At 30.7% G+C, this 22,096-nt stretch overlaps 1 protein-coding gene across 2 annotated transcripts in view; it reads left to right on the forward strand.

The window, feature by feature from the left end:
- The window catches only part of LOC143067964 (translin-associated protein X-like), a 32,841-nt gene extending 10,963 nt beyond the window's left edge, over nt 1-21,878 (forward strand). For both annotated transcript variants that reach the window (XM_076241632.1, XM_076241633.1), the window contains exons 2-4: nt 18,023-18,209; nt 19,773-19,906; nt 21,227-21,878. In XM_076241632.1, coding sequence (XP_076097747.1) covers nt 18,023-18,209; nt 19,773-19,906; nt 21,227-21,819 — 914 coding nt within the window. In that variant the 3' untranslated portion in view covers nt 21,820-21,878. The remainder of the gene's footprint in view (nt 1-18,022; nt 18,210-19,772; nt 19,907-21,226) is intronic.
- The last annotated feature ends 218 nt before the right edge of the window (nt 21,879-22,096 follow it).

Genomic DNA, 22,096 nt, shown 5'->3' on the forward strand with positions numbered 1-22,096 from the left:
ACTCTCCTGTGTAAAGAATTGTTCACATTCTTGATAATGCATGCAGCAAATATTTCAAAAGTGCTTCATTTTGTAGTTTCTTTCTTTTATTATATCAGACATAAATAATTTTTCATTTCCTACTGTTTGAAAGGACTTTTGTTGGAAATTAATACTCCCAAGGGACATAATTCAGCTTTTTCATTGATTAATACAGGCAACAAAGGCAACTTTATAGCTGAGTAGTTTGCATATTTAATGTTTAAAGTGTCTAATATCTTTGTTTTCATCATCTCAAGACAGAATAATAGATTTTATAACAAGCTCTAAAAATTTCAACCACAATATGGCATATACTAAAGCATGGAATGGAGATTAGTATGAAAAATCTTGAATTTGTGCATTTCTTGTAAATTTTTGATAAAATGAATACAAATTGAATGGAACTGTCCATTTTATCTGTTTAAATGGAACTATTTATCATTCTTTTTAAATAAGATAAGATATGATTGGATACAGGTTGTTTATTAAGGCTTTTCTGAAAGAAGTAGAGAATGAGGTAAACCAGCATGTAGGGGTGGGGACATAAAATGATCTATGTTTCTTTAAGTACTGGGGTCATACAAGAATTTATTATAGCCAAGGTTTTCACAATAGCCCAGTATTGCATTAATAATGTCATAAGAATTCTTTATATCTTTATGTCACAGTATACTGAAGATAGCAAGGGAAATCAAAGTCACTCAAACTTCAATTCTTTTATACTATTTTGAAACTTTTGATTAGTACATTTGATTTTTATCAGAAAGAATAGAAATTTTTCACTGAGAACAATACTGTTGAGAAAAGTGCTGAGTCATCATGATAGGTCAAATTGATTGGTAATGATATAAAACTTTATTCTAGGATGTCAATATTAACTATATTGTGTAAAATGCACCATATTATAGTTCTTTTGTATTTGATTTCACCTTTCGCTATGATTTTTTCAATTGGAAACACCAGAATTCAAGTCGCGACAAATATTTTTTACTGAAATGTTTGCCTTTTTTGCTGCGTAATTCCCTAAATGTATAACTTGGGTATTTCTGTAAACATAATCTATTAAAATGGGAAATTGTCTGGTTTAGTTTGTACTGTTTATGGAAGTAGGCAATATTTGGTCACATTGAAAGCATTTTCAGTGTTAGAATTGTTCATCTAAGAAAAAAAGAGGCCCACTTGAGGCTAAATTTACATAGAATTTATACTCTCCTGTGTAAAGAATTGTTCACATTCTTGATAATGCATGCAGCAAATATTTCAAAAGTGCTTCATTTTGTAGTTTCTTTCTTTTATTATATCAGACATAAATAATTTTTCATTTCCTACTGTTTGAAAGGACTTTTGTTGGAAATTAATACTCCCAAGGGACATAATTCAGCTTTTTCATTGATTAATACAGGCAACAAAGGCAACTTTATAGCTGAGTAGTTTGCATATTTAATGTTTAAAGTGTCTAATATCTTTGTTTTCATCATCTCAAGACAGAATAATAGATTTTATAACAAGCTCTAAAAATTTCAACCACAATATGGCATATACTAAAGCATGGAATGGAGATTAGTATGAAAAATCTTGAATTTGTGCATTTCTTGTAAATTTTTGATAAAATGAATACAAATTGAATGGAACTGTCCATTTTATCTGTTTAAATGGAACTATTTATCATTCTTTTTAAATAAGATAAGATATGATTGGATACAGGTTGTTTATTAAGGCTTTTCTGAAAGAAGTAGAGAATGAGGTAAACCAGCATGTAGGGGTGGGGACATAAAATGATCTATGTTTCTTTAAGTACTGGGGTCATACAAGAATTTATTATAGCCAAGGTTTTCACAATAGCCCAGTATTGCATTAATAATGTCATAAGAATTCTTTATATCTTTATGTCACAGTATACTGAAGATAGCAAGGGAAATCAAAGTCACTCAAACTTCAATTCTTTTATACTATTTTGAAACTTTTGATTAGTACATTTGATTTTTATCAGAAAGAATAGAAATTTTTCACTGAGAACAATACTGTTGAGAAAAGTGCTGAGTCATCATGATAGGTCAAATTGATTGGTAATGATATAAAACTTTATTCTAGGATGTCAATATTAACTATATTGTGTAAAATGCACCATATTATAGTTCTTTTGTATTTGATTTCACCTTTCGCTATGATTTTTTCAATTGGAAACACCAGAATTCAAGTCGCGACAAATATTTTTTACTGAAATGTTTGCCTTTTTTGCTGCGTAATTCCCTAAATGTATAACTTGGGTATTTCTGTAAACATAATCTATTAAAATGGGAAATTGTCTGGTTTAGTTTGTACTGTTTATGGAAGTAGGCAATATTTGGTCACATTGAAAGCATTTTCAGTGTTAGAATTGTTCATCTAAGAAAAAAAGAGGCCCACTTGAGGCTAAATTTACATAGAATTTATACTCTCCTGTGTAAAGAATTGTTCACATTCTTGATAATGCATGCAGCAAATATTTCAAAAGTGCTTCATTTTGTAGTTTCTTTCTTTTATTATATCAGACATAAATAATTTTTCATTTCCTACTGTTTGAAAGGACTTTTGTTGGAAATTAATACTCCCAAGGGACATAATTCAGCTTTTTCATTGATTAATACAGGCAACAAAGGCAACTTTATAGCTGAGTAGTTTGCATATTTAATGTTTAAAGTGTCTAATATCTTTGTTTTCATCATCTCAAGACAGAATAATAGATTTTATAACAAGCTCTAAAAATTTCAACCACAATATGGCATATACTAAAGCATGGAATGGAGATTAGTATGAAAAATCTTGAATTTGTGCATTTCTTGTAAATTTTTGATAAAATGAATACAAATTGAATGGAACTGTCCATTTTATCTGTTTAAATGGAACTATTTATCATTCTTTTTAAATAAGATAAGATATGATTGGATACAGGTTGTTTATTAAGGCTTTTCTGAAAGAAGTAGAGAATGAGGTAAACCAGCATGTAGGGGTGGGGACATAAAATGATCTATGTTTCTTTAAGTACTGGGGTCATACAAGAATTTATTATAGCCAAGGTTTTCACAATAGCCCAGTATTGCATTAATAATGTCATAAGAATTCTTTATATCTTTATGTCACAGTATACTGAAGATAGCAAGGGAAATCAAAGTCACTCAAACTTCAATTCTTTTATACTATTTTGAAACTTTTGATTAGTACATTTGATTTTTATCAGAAAGAATAGAAATTTTTCACTGAGAACAATACTGTTGAGAAAAGTGCTGAGTCATCATGATAGGTCAAATTGATTGGTAATGATATAAAACTTTATTCTAGGATGTCAATATTAACTATATTGTGTAAAATGCACCATATTATAGTTCTTTTGTATTTGATTTCACCTTTCGCTATGATTTTTTCAATTGGAAACACCAGAATTCAAGTCGCGACAAATATTTTTTACTGAAATGTTTGCCTTTTTTGCTGCGTAATTCCCTAAATGTATAACTTGGGTATTTCTGTAAACATAATCTATTAAAATGGGAAATTGTCTGGTTTAGTTTGTACTGTTTATGGAAGTAGGCAATATTTGGTCACATTGAAAGCATTTTCAGTGTTAGAATTGTTCATCTAAGAAAAAAAGAGGCCCACTTGAGGCTAAATTTACATAGAATTTATACTCTCCTGTGTAAAGAATTGTTCACATTCTTGATAATGCATGCAGCAAATATTTCAAAAGTGCTTCATTTTGTAGTTTCTTTCTTTTATTATATCAGACATAAATAATTTTTCATTTCCTACTGTTTGAAAGGACTTTTGTTGGAAATTAATACTCCCAAGGGACATAATTCAGCTTTTTCATTGATTAATACAGGCAACAAAGGCAACTTTATAGCTGAGTAGTTTGCATATTTAATGTTTAAAGTGTCTAATATCTTTGTTTTCATCATCTCAAGACAGAATAATAGATTTTATAACAAGCTCTAAAAATTTCAACCACAATATGGCATATACTAAAGCATGGAATGGAGATTAGTATGAAAAATCTTGAATTTGTGCATTTCTTGTAAATTTTTGATAAAATGAATACAAATTGAATGGAACTGTCCATTTTATCTGTTTAAATGGAACTATTTATCATTCTTTTTAAATAAGATAAGATATGATTGGATACAGGTTGTTTATTAAGGCTTTTCTGAAAGAAGTAGAGAATGAGGTAAACCAGCATGTAGGGGTGGGGACATAAAATGATCTATGTTTCTTTAAGTACTGGGGTCATACAAGAATTTATTATAGCCAAGGTTTTCACAATAGCCCAGTATTGCATTAATAATGTCATAAGAATTCTTTATATCTTTATGTCACAGTATACTGAAGATAGCAAGGGAAATCAAAGTCACTCAAACTTCAATTCTTTTATACTATTTTGAAACTTTTGATTAGTACATTTGATTTTTATCAGAAAGAATAGAAATTTTTCACTGAGAACAATACTGTTGAGAAAAGTGCTGAGTCATCATGATAGGTCAAATTGATTGGTAATGATATAAAACTTTATTCTAGGATGTCAATATTAACTATATTGTGTAAAATGCACCATATTATAGTTCTTTTGTATTTGATTTCACCTTTCGCTATGATTTTTTCAATTGGAAACACCAGAATTCAAGTCGCGACAAATATTTTTTACTGAAATGTTTGCCTTTTTTGCTGCGTAATTCCCTAAATGTATAACTTGGGTATTTCTGTAAACATAATCTATTAAAATGGGAAATTGTCTGGTTTAGTTTGTACTGTTTATGGAAGTAGGCAATATTTGGTCACATTGAAAGCATTTTCAGTGTTAGAATTGTTCATCTAAGAAAAAAAGAGGCCCACTTGAGGCTAAATTTACATAGAATTTATACTCTCCTGTGTAAAGAATTGTTCACATTCTTGATAATGCATGCAGCAAATATTTCAAAAGTGCTTCATTTTGTAGTTTCTTTCTTTTATTATATCAGACATAAATAATTTTTCATTTCCTACTGTTTGAAAGGACTTTTGTTGGAAATTAATACTCCCAAGGGACATAATTCAGCTTTTTCATTGATTAATACAGGCAACAAAGGCAACTTTATAGCTGAGTAGTTTGCATATTTAATGTTTAAAGTGTCTAATATCTTTGTTTTCATCATCTCAAGACAGAATAATAGATTTTATAACAAGCTCTAAAAATTTCAACCACAATATGGCATATACTAAAGCATGGAATGGAGATTAGTATGAAAAATCTTGAATTTGTGCATTTCTTGTAAATTTTTGATAAAATGAATACAAATTGAATGGAACTGTCCATTTTATCTGTTTAAATGGAACTATTTATCATTCTTTTTAAATAAGATAAGATATGATTGGATACAGGTTGTTTATTAAGGCTTTTCTGAAAGAAGTAGAGAATGAGGTAAACCAGCATGTAGGGGTGGGGACATAAAATGATCTATGTTTCTTTAAGTACTGGGGTCATACAAGAATTTATTATAGCCAAGGTTTTCACAATAGCCCAGTATTGCATTAATAATGTCATAAGAATTCTTTATATCTTTATGTCACAGTATACTGAAGATAGCAAGGGAAATCAAAGTCACTCAAACTTCAATTCTTTTATACTATTTTGAAACTTTTGATTAGTACATTTGATTTTTATCAGAAAGAATAGAAATTTTTCACTGAGAACAATACTGTTGAGAAAAGTGCTGAGTCATCATGATAGGTCAAATTGATTGGTAATGATATAAAACTTTATTCTAGGATGTCAATATTAACTATATTGTGTAAAATGCACCATATTATAGTTCTTTTGTATTTGATTTCACCTTTCGCTATGATTTTTTCAATTGGAAACACCAGAATTCAAGTCGCGACAAATATTTTTTACTGAAATGTTTGCCTTTTTTGCTGCGTAATTCCCTAAATGTATAACTTGGGTATTTCTGTAAACATAATCTATTAAAATGGGAAATTGTCTGGTTTAGTTTGTACTGTTTATGGAAGTAGGCAATATTTGGTCACATTGAAAGCATTTTCAGTGTTAGAATTGTTCATCTAAGAAAAAAAGAGGCCCACTTGAGGCTAAATTTACATAGAATTTATACTCTCCTGTGTAAAGAATTGTTCACATTCTTGATAATGCATGCAGCAAATATTTCAAAAGTGCTTCATTTTGTAGTTTCTTTCTTTTATTATATCAGACATAAATAATTTTTCATTTCCTACTGTTTGAAAGGACTTTTGTTGGAAATTAATACTCCCAAGGGACATAATTCAGCTTTTTCATTGATTAATACAGGCAACAAAGGCAACTTTATAGCTGAGTAGTTTGCATATTTAATGTTTAAAGTGTCTAATATCTTTGTTTTCATCATCTCAAGACAGAATAATAGATTTTATAACAAGCTCTAAAAATTTCAACCACAATATGGCATATACTAAAGCATGGAATGGAGATTAGTATGAAAAATCTTGAATTTGTGCATTTCTTGTAAATTTTTGATAAAATGAATACAAATTGAATGGAACTGTCCATTTTATCTGTTTAAATGGAACTATTTATCATTCTTTTTAAATAAGATAAGATATGATTGGATACAGGTTGTTTATTAAGGCTTTTCTGAAAGAAGTAGAGAATGAGGTAAACCAGCATGTAGGGGTGGGGACATAAAATGATCTATGTTTCTTTAAGTACTGGGGTCATACAAGAATTTATTATAGCCAAGGTTTTCACAATAGCCCAGTATTGCATTAATAATGTCATAAGAATTCTTTATATCTTTATGTCACAGTATACTGAAGATAGCAAGGGAAATCAAAGTCACTCAAACTTCAATTCTTTTATACTATTTTGAAACTTTTGATTAGTACATTTGATTTTTATCAGAAAGAATAGAAATTTTTCACTGAGAACAATACTGTTGAGAAAAGTGCTGAGTCATCATGATAGGTCAAATTGATTGGTAATGATATAAAACTTTATTCTAGGATGTCAATATTAACTATATTGTGTAAAATGCACCATATTATAGTTCTTTTGTATTTGATTTCACCTTTCGCTATGATTTTTTCAATTGGAAACACCAGAATTCAAGTCGCGACAAATATTTTTTACTGAAATGTTTGCCTTTTTTGCTGCGTAATTCCCTAAATGTATAACTTGGGTATTTCTGTAAACATAATCTATTAAAATGGGAAATTGTCTGGTTTAGTTTGTACTGTTTATGGAAGTAGGCAATATTTGGTCACATTGAAAGCATTTTCAGTGTTAGAATTGTTCATCTAAGAAAAAAAGAGGCCCACTTGAGGCTAAATTTACATAGAATTTATACTCTCCTGTGTAAAGAATTGTTCACATTCTTGATAATGCATGCAGCAAATATTTCAAAAGTGCTTCATTTTGTAGTTTCTTTCTTTTATTATATCAGACATAAATAATTTTTCATTTCCTACTGTTTGAAAGGACTTTTGTTGGAAATTAATACTCCCAAGGGACATAATTCAGCTTTTTCATTGATTAATACAGGCAACAAAGGCAACTTTATAGCTGAGTAGTTTGCATATTTAATGTTTAAAGTGTCTAATATCTTTGTTTTCATCATCTCAAGACAGAATAATAGATTTTATAACAAGCTCTAAAAATTTCAACCACAATATGGCATATACTAAAGCATGGAATGGAGATTAGTATGAAAAATCTTGAATTTGTGCATTTCTTGTAAATTTTTGATAAAATGAATACAAATTGAATGGAACTGTCCATTTTATCTGTTTAAATGGAACTATTTATCATTCTTTTTAAATAAGATAAGATATGATTGGATACAGGTTGTTTATTAAGGCTTTTCTGAAAGAAGTAGAGAATGAGGTAAACCAGCATGTAGGGGTGGGGACATAAAATGATCTATGTTTCTTTAAGTACTGGGGTCATACAAGAATTTATTATAGCCAAGGTTTTCACAATAGCCCAGTATTGCATTAATAATGTCATAAGAATTCTTTATATCTTTATGTCACAGTATACTGAAGATAGCAAGGGAAATCAAAGTCACTCAAACTTCAATTCTTTTATACTATTTTGAAACTTTTGATTAGTACATTTGATTTTTATCAGAAAGAATAGAAATTTTTCACTGAGAACAATACTGTTGAGAAAAGTGCTGAGTCATCATGATAGGTCAAATTGATTGGTAATGATATAAAACTTTATTCTAGGATGTCAATATTAACTATATTGTGTAAAATGCACCATATTATAGTTCTTTTGTATTTGATTTCACCTTTCGCTATGATTTTTTCAATTGGAAACACCAGAATTCAAGTCGCGACAAATATTTTTTACTGAAATGTTTGCCTTTTTTGCTGCGTAATTCCCTAAATGTATAACTTGGGTATTTCTGTAAACATAATCTATTAAAATGGGAAATTGTCTGGTTTAGTTTGTACTGTTTATGGAAGTAGGCAATATTTGGTCACATTGAAAGCATTTTCAGTGTTAGAATTGTTCATCTAAGAAAAAAAGAGGCCCACTTGAGGCTAAATTTACATAGAATTTATACTCTCCTGTGTAAAGAATTGTTCACATTCTTGATAATGCATGCAGCAAATATTTCAAAAGTGCTTCATTTTGTAGTTTCTTTCTTTTATTATATCAGACATAAATAATTTTTCATTTCCTACTGTTTGAAAGGACTTTTGTTGGAAATTAATACTCCCAAGGGACATAATTCAGCTTTTTCATTGATTAATACAGGCAACAAAGGCAACTTTATAGCTGAGTAGTTTGCATATTTAATGTTTAAAGTGTCTAATATCTTTGTTTTCATCATCTCAAGACAGAATAATAGATTTTATAACAAGCTCTAAAAATTTCAACCACAATATGGCATATACTAAAGCATGGAATGGAGATTAGTATGAAAAATCTTGAATTTGTGCATTTCTTGTAAATTTTTGATAAAATGAATACAAATTGAATGGAACTGTCCATTTTATCTGTTTAAATGGAACTATTTATCATTCTTTTTAAATAAGATAAGATATGATTGGATACAGGTTGTTTATTAAGGCTTTTCTGAAAGAAGTAGAGAATGAGGTAAACCAGCATGTAGGGGTGGGGACATAAAATGATCTATGTTTCTTTAAGTACTGGGGTCATACAAGAATTTATTATAGCCAAGGTTTTCACAATAGCCCAGTATTGCATTAATAATGTCATAAGAATTCTTTATATCTTTATGTCACAGTATACTGAAGATAGCAAGGGAAATCAAAGTCACTCAAACTTCAATTCTTTTATACTATTTTGAAACTTTTGATTAGTACATTTGATTTTTATCAGAAAGAATAGAAATTTTTCACTGAGAACAATACTGTTGAGAAAAGTGCTGAGTCATCATGATAGGTCAAATTGATTGGTAATGATATAAAACTTTATTCTAGGATGTCAATATTAACTATATTGTGTAAAATGCACCATATTATAGTTCTTTTGTATTTGATTTCACCTTTCGCTATGATTTTTTCAATTGGAAACACCAGAATTCAAGTCGCGACAAATATTTTTTACTGAAATGTTTGCCTTTTTTGCTGCGTAATTCCCTAAATGTATAACTTGGGTATTTCTGTAAACATAATCTATTAAAATGGGAAATTGTCTGGTTTAGTTTGTACTGTTTATGGAAGTAGGCAATATTTGGTCACATTGAAAGCATTTTCAGTGTTAGAATTGTTCATCTAAGAAAAAAAGAGGCCCACTTGAGGCTAAATTTACATAGAATTTATACTCTCCTGTGTAAAGAATTGTTCACATTCTTGATAATGCATGCAGCAAATATTTCAAAAGTGCTTCATTTTGTAGTTTCTTTCTTTTATTATATCAGACATAAATAATTTTTCATTTCCTACTGTTTGAAAGGACTTTTGTTGGAAATTAATACTCCCAAGGGACATAATTCAGCTTTTTCATTGATTAATACAGGCAACAAAGGCAACTTTATAGCTGAGTAGTTTGCATATTTAATGTTTAAAGTGTCTAATATCTTTGTTTTCATCATCTCAAGACAGAATAATAGATTTTATAACAAGCTCTAAAAATTTCAACCACAATATGGCATATACTAAAGCATGGAATGGAGATTAGTATGAAAAATCTTGAATTTGTGCATTTCTTGTAAATTTTTGATAAAATGAATACAAATTGAATGGAACTGTCCATTTTATCTGTTTAAATGGAACTATTTATCATTCTTTTTAAATAAGATAAGATATGATTGGATACAGGTTGTTTATTAAGGCTTTTCTGAAAGAAGTAGAGAATGAGGTAAACCAGCATGTAGGGGTGGGGACATAAAATGATCTATGTTTCTTTAAGTACTGGGGTCATACAAGAATTTATTATAGCCAAGGTTTTCACAATAGCCCAGTATTGCATTAATAATGTCATAAGAATTCTTTATATCTTTATGTCACAGTATACTGAAGATAGCAAGGGAAATCAAAGTCACTCAAACTTCAATTCTTTTATACTATTTTGAAACTTTTGATTAGTACATTTGATTTTTATCAGAAAGAATAGAAATTTTTCACTGAGAACAATACTGTTGAGAAAAGTGCTGAGTCATCATGATAGGTCAAATTGATTGGTAATGATATAAAACTTTATTCTAGGATGTCAATATTAACTATATTGTGTAAAATGCACCATATTATAGTTCTTTTGTATTTGATTTCACCTTTCGCTATGATTTTTTCAATTGGAAACACCAGAATTCAAGTCGCGACAAATATTTTTTACTGAAATGTTTGCCTTTTTTGCTGCGTAATTCCCTAAATGTATAACTTGGGTATTTCTGTAAACATAATCTATTAAAATGGGAAATTGTCTGGTTTAGTTTGTACTGTTTATGGAAGTAGGCAATATTTGGTCACATTGAAAGCATTTTCAGTGTTAGAATTGTTCATCTAAGAAAAAAAGAGGCCCACTTGAGGCTAAATTTACATAGAATTTATACTCTCCTGTGTAAAGAATTGTTCACATTCTTGATAATGCATGCAGCAAATATTTCAAAAGTGCTTCATTTTGTAGTTTCTTTCTTTTATTATATCAGACATAAATAATTTTTCATTTCCTACTGTTTGAAAGGACTTTTGTTGGAAATTAATACTCCCAAGGGACATAATTCAGCTTTTTCATTGATTAATACAGGCAACAAAGGCAACTTTATAGCTGAGTAGTTTGCATATTTAATGTTTAAAGTGTCTAATATCTTTGTTTTCATCATCTCAAGACAGAATAATAGATTTTATAACAAGCTCTAAAAATTTCAACCACAATATGGCATATACTAAAGCATGGAATGGAGATTAGTATGAAAAATCTTGAATTTGTGCATTTCTTGTAAATTTTTGATAAAATGAATACAAATTGAATGGAACTGTCCATTTTATCTGTTTAAATGGAACTATTTATCATTCTTTTTAAATAAGATAAGATATGATTGGATACAGGTTGTTTATTAAGGCTTTTCTGAAAGAAGTAGAGAATGAGGTAAACCAGCATGTAGGGGTGGGGACATAAAATGATCTATGTTTCTTTAAGTACTGGGGTCATACAAGAATTTATTATAGCCAAGGTTTTCACAATAGCCCAGTATTGCATTAATAATGTCATAAGAATTCTTTATATCTTTATGTCACAGTATAGGGAAAACGGTAGTATTTAATTAGGGTCCCGCCAAAGGCGGTCCCCTATAGTGATCAGTCTGTCCGTCCGTCCGTCCGTCCGTCCGTAACACTTTGTGTCCGCTCCATATCTAGAGAACCATTATGATTTCATACTTTATACTTTACATGTTTATTAACCACCACCAGAGGGCGTGTCATGATGTATGTACAACTTCCTAGGTCAAAGGTCAAGGTAAAAAAACTTTGGTTTCAGTTGACAACCCTGTGTCCTGTGGTGAAGATCGTGTCCGCTCTATATCTTGAGAACCGTTATGATTTCAAAGTTTATACTTGACATGTATATGAACCAACACCAGAGGGTGTGTCATAATTTATGAACGACTGCCTAGGGCAAAGTTCAAGGTCAAAAACTTTGGTTTCAGTTGACAACCCCATGTCCTATGGTAAAGATCGTGTCCGCTCTATATCTTGAGAACCTTTATCATTTCAAAGTTTATACTTGACATGTTTATAAACCAACACCAAAGGGTGTGTCATAATTTATTTACAACTTCAAGGTCAAGGTCAAAAACTTTGATTTCAGTTGACAAACCCATGTCCTATGGTAAAGATACAATTTTTTAATGCACATTATTCACAGCGGGGCCCACAGAGATGGCTCCCATCTCAATGATATCTAGTTTTCCCAGCATAAGGTTGGCCTTTTGTGTACCCAAGGCAGGTGAAGGAAGTCAAATTAGGAGCGCTGTGATTGGATGTAAGGGTACAATATATTTTTTATTTATCTATGAATAACTGCAGTGTGTATATTTACAATATAAATTTTAAAACCTATTGAAATATTTTCTAGAGAATTATTCGAAAAGACTTGCAAAATTTCATAAATTTGGTGCAAAATGACGGTGGGCATGGATAACATAAACAAGCTCCGTTGGAAGTTGGTCATGATACTATTTGGCTTTAATTTTTAAAACAGAGTAATAAAGTACTAACACAACATATAACTGTTTTATCCAGGTTTTTATCTTAAAAAGTGGTAAATTTAGAAAATGTTAACATTGTCGCCTATGGCAGAATAAATAGTACCGTTTTCCCTATACTGAAGATAGCAAGGGAAATCAAAGTCACTCAAACTTCAATTCTTTTATACTATTTTGAAACTTTTGATTAGTACATTTGATTTTTATCAGAAAGAATAGAAATTTTTCACTGAGAACAATACTGTTGAGAAAAGTGCTGAGTCATCATGATAGGTCAAATTGATTGGTAATGATATAAAACTTTATTCTAGGATGTCAATATTAACTATATTGTGTAAAATGCACCATATTATAGTTCTTTTGTATTTGATTTCACCTTTCGCTATGATTTTTTCAATTGGAAACACCAGAATTCAAGTCGCGACAAATATTTTTTACTGAAATGTTTGCCTTTTTTGCTGCGTAATTCCCTAAATGTATAACTTGGGTATTTCTGTAAACATAATCTATTAAAATGGGAAATTGTCTGGTTTAGTTTGTACTGTTTATGGAAGTAGGCAATATTTGGTCACATTGAAAGCATTTTCAGTGTTAGAATTGTTCATCTAAGAAAAAAAGAGGCCCACTTGAGGCTAAATTTACATAGAATTTATACTCTCCTGTGTAAAGAATTGTTCACATTCTTGATAATGCATGCAGCAAATATTTCAAAAGTGCTTCATTTTGTAGTTTCTTTCTTTTATTATATCAGACATAAATAATTTTTCATTTCCTACTGTTTGAAAGGACTTTTGTTGGAAATTAATACTCCCAAGGGACATAATTCAGCTTTTTCATTGATTAATACAGGCAACAAAGGCAACTTTATAGCTGAGTAGTTTGCATATTTAATGTTTAAAGTGTCTAATATCTTTGTTTTCATCATCTCAAGACAGAATAATAGATTTTATAACAAGCTCTAAAAATTTCAACCACAATATGGCATATACTAAAGCATGGAATGGAGATTAGTATGAAAAATCTTGAATTTGTGCATTTCTTGTAAATTTTTGATAAAATGAATACAAATTGAATGGAACTGTCCATTTTATCTGTTTAAATGGAACTATTTATCATTCTTTTTAAATAAGATAAGATATGATTGGATACAGGTTGTTTATTAAGGCTTTTCTGAAAGAAGTAGAGAATGAGGTAAACCAGCATGTAGGGGTGGGGACATAAAATGATCTATGTTTCTTTAAGTACTGGGGTCATACAAGAATTTATTATAGCCAAGGTTTTCACAATAGCCCAGTATTGCATTAATAATGTCATAAGAATTCTTTATATCTTTATGTCACAGTATAGGGAAAACGGTAGTATTTAATTTTCCCAGCATTAGGTTGGCCTTTTGTGTACCCAAGGCAGGTGAAGGAAGTCAAATTAGGAGCGCTGTGATTGGATGTAAGGGTACAATATATTTTTTATTTATCTATGAATAACTGCAGTGTGTATATTTACAATATAAATTTTAAAACCTATTGAAATATTTTCTAGAGAATTATTCGAAAAGACTTGCAAAATTTCATAAATTTGGTGCAAAATGACGGTGGGCATGGATAACATAAACAAGCTCCGTTGGAAGTTGGTCATGATACTATTTGGCTTTAATTTTTAAAACAGAGTAATAAAGTACTAACACAACATATAACTGTTTTATCCAGGTTTTTATCTTAAAAAGTGGTAAATTTAGAAAATGTTAACATTGTCGCCTATGGCAGAATAAATAGTACCGTTTTCCCTATGTGTGAATACATTGTACATGTTGTATACTGAATCAAAGACGGTAATTTGGTGATTTCCGGTATTTCACGAGTATTTGCACGTACATATATTTTATGAAATAATTCATATTTTAGACGATATATAAATACTGCAAATGATTTATACATTGCATAATGATTAATTCTCAAGTTTAATTAACTAAAACGGGTAATTGTATAACGAATTTCTTTATGAAAGGAGAAAATGTGCCTTAATTTGAACCAAAAAAATCGGATTATTTTTAATGTAAAATTTTTTTTTTTTTTAAAACAAAAAATCTTCCGAGTTACAATTAATATGATAGTTTTGTATCTGTTTTAGTTGTTTAAACCTATACTTTATTTTTTTTTAATTGCTTTATATTAAAAATCTTATTTAAAAATTACTTAGTCGTGATTGCTAAATGAGGGGACCATTGAAAGGGACGTTTTTAAACCTCTTTTGGACACTTTTTTTTTTAGTCTAACACCTTGTATTTTATCAATAAGATAATGAAGTTGAATTCTATCAAAAAAAATCGCGGTACCCTGGGGTGTAACACAAACTCCTTAACTAGCGCGCTTTTGAGAACTAGCTGATGGACTAGTAGGTTGGGATTGATTTTGGGAGTTGAGGTCCCTACAGTTTAGGTATTAGGGGCCAAAAAGGGGCCCAAATAAGCATTATTCTTGGTTTTCGCTCCATAAGTTTAGTATAAGTAAATAGAAATCTATGAAATTTAAACACAAGGTTTATGACCATAAAAGGAAGGTTGGGTTTGATTTTGGGAGTTTTGGTCCCAACAGTTTAGGAATAAGGGCCCAAAGGGTCCAAAATTGAACTTTTGTTTAATTTCATCAAAAATTGAATAATTGGGGTTCTTTGATATGCCGAATCTAACAGTGTATGTAGATTCTTAATTTTTGGTTCCGTTTTCAAATTGGTCTTCATTAAGGTCCAAAGGGTCCAAAATTAAACTTAGTTTGATTTTAACAAAAAATGAATCCTTGGGGTTCTTTGCTATGCTGAATCTTAAAATGTACTTAGATTTTTTATTATTGCCCCAGTTTTCAAGTTGGTCCAAATCGGGGTCCAAAATTAAATTTTGTTTGATTTCATCAAAAATTGAATAATTGGGGTTCTTTGATATGCCAAATCTAATAGTGTATGTAGATTCTTAATTTTTGGTCCCGTTTTCAAATTGGTCTACATTAAAGTCCAAAGGGTCCAAAATTAAACTAAGTTTGATTTTAACAAAAATTGAATTCTTGGGCTTTTTTGATATGCTGAATCAAAACATGTACTTAGATTTTTGATTATGGGCCCTGTTTTCAAGTTGGTTCAAATCAGGATCCAAAATTACTATATTAAGTATTGTGCAATAGCAAGAAATTTTCAATTGCACAGTATTCAGCAATAGCAAGAAATCTTCAATTGCACAGTATTGTGCAATAGCAAGAAATTTTCAATTGCACAGTATTGCGCAATAGCAAGAAATCTTCAATTGCACAGTATTGTGCAATAGCAAATATTTTCAATTGCACAGTATTGCGCAATAGCAAGAAATATCTAATTGCACAATATTGTGCAATAAAGAAATTTTCAATTGGAGTTATCTTTCTTTGTCCTGAATTGTAGTTGAATCAACTTAAATCATTGTTTTATACAATATACAATGTATATTCACTTTTACTACCAACTGATCATTTAAAACAATCTTTACCATTCAGTAATAACAAGCACTTTATTTTACATTTTAATATTATATGATGTATTTAAATGAGTAGTTATTGTTGCAAACTCCATTAGAAATTTGAATTGAGATCAGTTTTGGAAAAAGGGAAAGGGGGCTGTGAAAAAAAAATAGGGCGGGGGTGGGGGGGGGGGTGGGGGGTGGGAGGGGGGGGGTTAAATTTTTCTCATTTCAGATTTCAAAAATAAAAAGAAAATTTCTTCAAACATTTATTGAGAGGATTAATATTCAACAGCATAGTGAATTGCTCAAAGGCAAAAAAAATATTTTAAGTTCATTAGACCATATTCATTCTGTGTCAGAAACCTATGCTGTGTCAACTATTTAATCACAATCCAAATTTAGAGCTGAATCCAGCTTGAATGTTGTGTCCATACTTGCCCCAACCGTTTAGGGTTCAACCTCTGCGGTCGTATAAAGCTGCACCCTGCGGAGCATCTGGTTTAACTTATATAACACTTGCTATCATAAATACATATTATCATATTTACAAATGTAGGTGCGTTTTTTGTAGATTGCATACCATAAACTGAAAAGGAAAAATGAAGTCCCTGTAAACTGTTTTTTTTTTTTTTCACCCCAGAAAACTGGAGTGTTCTCTAAAAATAGGGAATACCCCACATTTCCTGACTTGAGCCCAATTGCAACCTGTTAAAGGTTCATCATAACAAACATGACAAATGGACAAATATGGCCTTATTTTCACCCCAAAAACTACTCAGTGTACAGACTTACCTGTGCAGTTTGGAAAGTTTTAAGGCCTGGCAGACTGGCAGGTAAGTCTGTACACTGAGTAGTTTTTGAGGTGAAAATACGGCCATATTTGTCCATTTGTTATGATGAACCTTAAAAACACCTGCATATTTCTTTAAAAATGAGAAAACCTTGTTATATTTCTGTTTAAAAATGAATACTTTGCCGGCTGTAACAAATTCATTTTTAAACAGAAATATTAAATGTGTGTTTATTGTAAGGCATGCACAGTGGCTATTTTGCAGGCACCAGCATTAAAAAAAAATGTACCTGCATTTCTAAGTTAAGTTTTTCTTTTTAGAACTACATGTACATCACAGCTCAGGTGGATTTTTCTGTGTCCACCCGCCCACTGTGGGAGTGGGCACTGGGTGTGCAAAATTTCTGGCTTGTCCACTCTGCCAACCCATAGGAGTGGGCATTTCCATTTTTTTTGTTGACAATGGTTGAATCAAAAGACTTGCACATACAATCAATTGAAAAAAGCAGATATGCATTTGTCATGTTTGTAATCAGTATTTTTACAAAAAAAGAAATTATAGCAAGAGTGGGACATGGACTGTTGTGTACATGTACATGTGCAAGTCATTCTTTTGAAGAAACAACCCCAGACTATACCAAGTTTCAATGAAATATACTCAAAAGCATAAAATAAACAAAAGGCAAACAGCAGTTTAACAAACTCTTTATTCTTTTGACAGTTGTCATTGCCCTGAAATGAAAAATTGAAGCAATTCAATTGATAAAACTATTAGCATAATTTACAGGGTTTCCCCTGGGTCAATTATTTTTTTCGCAACCTCTTTCGCCAAAACAATATATTTTTCCCCACTTTATTATTTTTTTCGCCAAGTAAAATATATATTTTTTTTGTATAAATTTTTCTTTTCCTTCCCCCCCCTTGTAATACGATAAATTTGACCCATTGTCCTCTATTATTATTCTTTCAAACTTATCTTAATTTGTGTTTTTAAAGGACAACATTTCTATTAATTTTAAAGTTGCAGGCCTTGATCAGTAATATTTTATTTTTCAGCACAAAGAAAAAGAAAAGCAGAAGCTTCAACAACTGTTGATGAGAACTGTCCAACAGTAGCAATGTTTAGACAGTATCAGTTAGAACTGGACACCAAACATGATAAACATGAAAGATTAGTTAAACTAAGTAGAGATGTCACTATAGAAAGTAAACGAACCATTTTCTTGCTACAAAGACTTATTGGGTAATAGCTATGTGTTTGGTTCAATTCATCACTTAACTACTTCTCTACTTGCAAAACAAAAAAACAACAACAAAATATAACAATGGTAACACTAATGCCCAACTTAAATGTTTTTTAAATCCTGCAAAAACAGAATACTTATATCCAGCTTTTTGTTGTTTTAAGAGGAATGAAATGCTATGAAATTAACTTAAATTGGCAACCCCTTGTATGATAAAAGAATGTTTTTTTCAAAGAGTTCCTGTTAGAAATTATTTAATAAAAATTAAGAATTTCTGATTTTAACTGGTCCTCATCCAACATTCCCTTTCAAAATATTGGATTATTCCAAATGTCTGGATTTTGGAACCTTCTGGTTTTTTTTTCATCCTTGTATACATGGTATACATGCACATGCACATGTATATAATTCTAGCACATCTAGTTTGAAACAAGTTTTTCTACAACATAACATTGTACTCTTTTCAGGAAACCCTACATTCCATTTTTCTAAATATACTGATAATCATCTGCATTATACAATTGTTTTACATGCGTTTAGATAGCATACAGGAATATGTACAGGAAAGCCATATGTCTGTGTCAATAGTTTATTTGATTAAGACAATATTTGGTTTAAGGTGGTACCCAACACATTCACTAAAATTAATTTGGCTCGGTTAATTTTCATAAAATTTTGACAAAGTATCAAGTTTGACCCTTTGACAAAAATATAAGAATTTCTAAAAATTTAAACCAACCATTTTATCAAAAAAATTACACTGGTTATATGCAGTTTGACAAACACTAATTTTGATCATTGAGAAGCTTAATATTCCCTAAAGATCTCAACGTAATTAAAACGTTTGGCTGATTTTACAGAGTTATTCTTGTAAAGCACAGACACTTTTGTCAGAACTTTTTTCCCTATACATTGTATACCTCTTTTTTCTGCTTTCATTTTATATGACAACTTCAAACTTTATTTTTTATTTTAATATACCAATAAGGAGATGTGGAATGATTGCCAATGAGACAACTATCAATCAAAATTCAAATGAAGTAGATGTAAGCAACTATAAACAAACATACGGCCTTCAATAATTAGAAAACCCCATACTCTATGGTTGGCCTTTAAAAGCCCTGACATGAAAGATATGAAACAATTCAATTGAGAAAACTAACAGCCTAATTCATAACAAAACAATTAAAAAACAAAACAAATATTACAAACATGAAACCAACAACCACTGAACTGTAGTGGACCTAGGATAGTGGTGTAACAGTACAGCATTAGAACAAACTATAAAATCAGTTGAAAAAGGTTTAACTCAGGAGATGTATACAACTAGAAATTCATCTAACAAAAGCACCGATGACTGGCTATACAGCCCTTGAACAGTCGGTAAAGCGCAGAATGGAAGTGGACAGGTACTTGTACATCCAAAAAACAAAAAGACACAAAGGACAAATCTGAGAGTACTCGCATTAACATTAACTGACATATAGTTCAAAGCCAAAAACAACTAATGAATGACTCAATAAATCTGATAGATATATTTGTAGTTTATCTTTTATATCAAGGTCCTCACCCGACATAAAAATACTAGAGGAAGCTTTGGAGAAATTAAAGGCCATAGAGAACACCAAACTGTTGTCAATAGCAAAAGAACTAGACCAAGAAGATCCATACAAGTTTCTGAGAGCTTATTCACCAGGTATTTCTAAGGAAAAATAGGTTTCTGTCCATATTTGCATTAGTTTTAGCAGGGCTCCTACACTTTCAGAATCATATATAGTGAAATGTGATATAGCATTCAGACCATGAAAAGTAGAATTAGTGAGATATTAGGACAACAATTAAATTTCTACACAAAGGAGAGAAGAGGCAGGCCTTCTTTCAATATACAATCTGCCATTGTATTGAAAATATCAAACTTTGCAATGCAAAGGCTGGGTTTATATTACAACAATGGATGATTAACACATGCAGGTCAGCAACTAACAAATAGCAACTGGTTCACAGGTTCCTGGCACAAAAGGATTGGGGGCCTGGTTTAACATGATTGTGAGCTCTCTTTTCCTTTTGACTTCTAAACTTGGACAGTGGATAAGCAAAACATTATAAAAACAAGCAGTAATAATCTGTTGGAGAGGGCTTGACCCACAGATCAGTACATAGTACTAAAACATGTAACAAAAGACACACATTTCTGATCTAAAACTATTTACAGTCATTGGAGGCTAGTTAAAGCCCTATTTCAACTTACAAACAATCTGTATTTTCCCAGTCTTGTATGTCAGGCCAAAATTAAAAATATGTTTGTTTCCCCTCCCCCCACCCGGGTCAAAAATAAGCCCCCGGATCAAAAAATTATTTTCCACAAAAAAATCTTAATTATTTTTTTCCTGAAAATAATTTGTTTCCATTTTTGAAAAGTGCTTGAAAGCAGAAGGATTGATAATCTAAATAAATACACTCAAATTGAGCACAAACAACTGATAAGTGGCCTGGACTAGACAAGTCAAACCATTCATGTGACCATGCTATGACAATCACATCCAGTTAAAAAAAAAAAAAAAGAACCCGCCTTCCTGGTCGGTTTACAAAGGGTAGACCCGGGGGAGGGGAAACAGACATTCTTTTAAATGTGGCCTCAGTTAGTACACCTCTGAAGGATTTAGTGTAAAAACTTCATACTAAGCTGTTGAAGAAAAGCATGACCAAAATATCAGCATCAACATAATCAACATAATGAGGACAATAAGTGTTAATAAGTTTAAATATATTCCTTTACTATCTACTTTTCACAAATGCACTTTTTTATATCTATCTGTGTAAAATTTCAAGTATAAAAAAGTGTCATTTTATAGGTGTATCCTTGAAATTCAACATGCTTGAAAAGAAATTGGGTTATTTATCTATACATATAAATACATTTTTTTTTTAAATTGTGTGATACATACATGGATGAAACTCATGATATGTTACTCAAAATATGGTTACTGGTAATCAATATTATTTTTTGTTGTTGTAGGATTACAAGAATACATTGAAGCAGTTTCATTCTATCATTATCTAAAGAACAAAAAACTAGTTACTTTAGAAGAAGTACAAAAAGACCTCACATTCAAGTCTACTTGTTCATCTGTGGACAACATAGATAATGGACTTTCACAACTCACTACACAAAAAAATGAAGACGGAAATTCTGAAGGGACAAAAATTCCTGACATTTGTAATGAATGTGAAATGGATAAAGAACTGAGAGAAGTACAAGTACATGTACCTCCAACAGAGTATTTTTTAGGGCTAGCAGATTTGACAGGAGAGCTAATGAGACTTGCTGTGGGAAGTGTTGGGAAGGGGGATTTAGATACACCTTTTCAAGTTCGTGACTTTTTACAATTAATGCAGTCTGGTTTTGTGTCATTTGGAAACTGTGGACGTGAAATTGGACGGAAACTGAGCACATTAAGACAGAGTCTTCAGAAAGTAGAAACAGCCTGCTATACATTACAAGTACGAGGATCAGAAATACCTAAACATATGTTAGTAGATGTACTAAGTTCTGGACCCTCAGATTATGGCTCAAACTTTGACAATGATATGGCAGCTAATGATGACTAAACTATTGGGTGTTTTTTACATGTGACTCAGTAAAACATTATAATAAATCATTAAAAGCAGCTAAAGTTGTTTAATTCAAAAAATACCATAGAGATGAATTTTGTGAATAGGTGTCCACTTTCATACTATGGTTCAATTTTGTAAATGAGTTCCAATTTTAGAACTAACCTTTTTCATTTTTGCTAAAGTTTGTTTAAGGTTTATAGATTGTCATCTTTCTTTGTATATTTAATTATTTGTAGCTTTTTCTTGATATTTACTGGATTTATTGTTTATG

The sequence above is a fragment of the Mytilus galloprovincialis genome, chromosome 3 (genome assembly GCF_965363235.1).
Source record: "Mytilus galloprovincialis chromosome 3, xbMytGall1.hap1.1, whole genome shotgun sequence".
Lineage (NCBI taxonomy): Eukaryota > Metazoa > Mollusca > Bivalvia > Mytilida > Mytilidae > Mytilus > Mytilus galloprovincialis.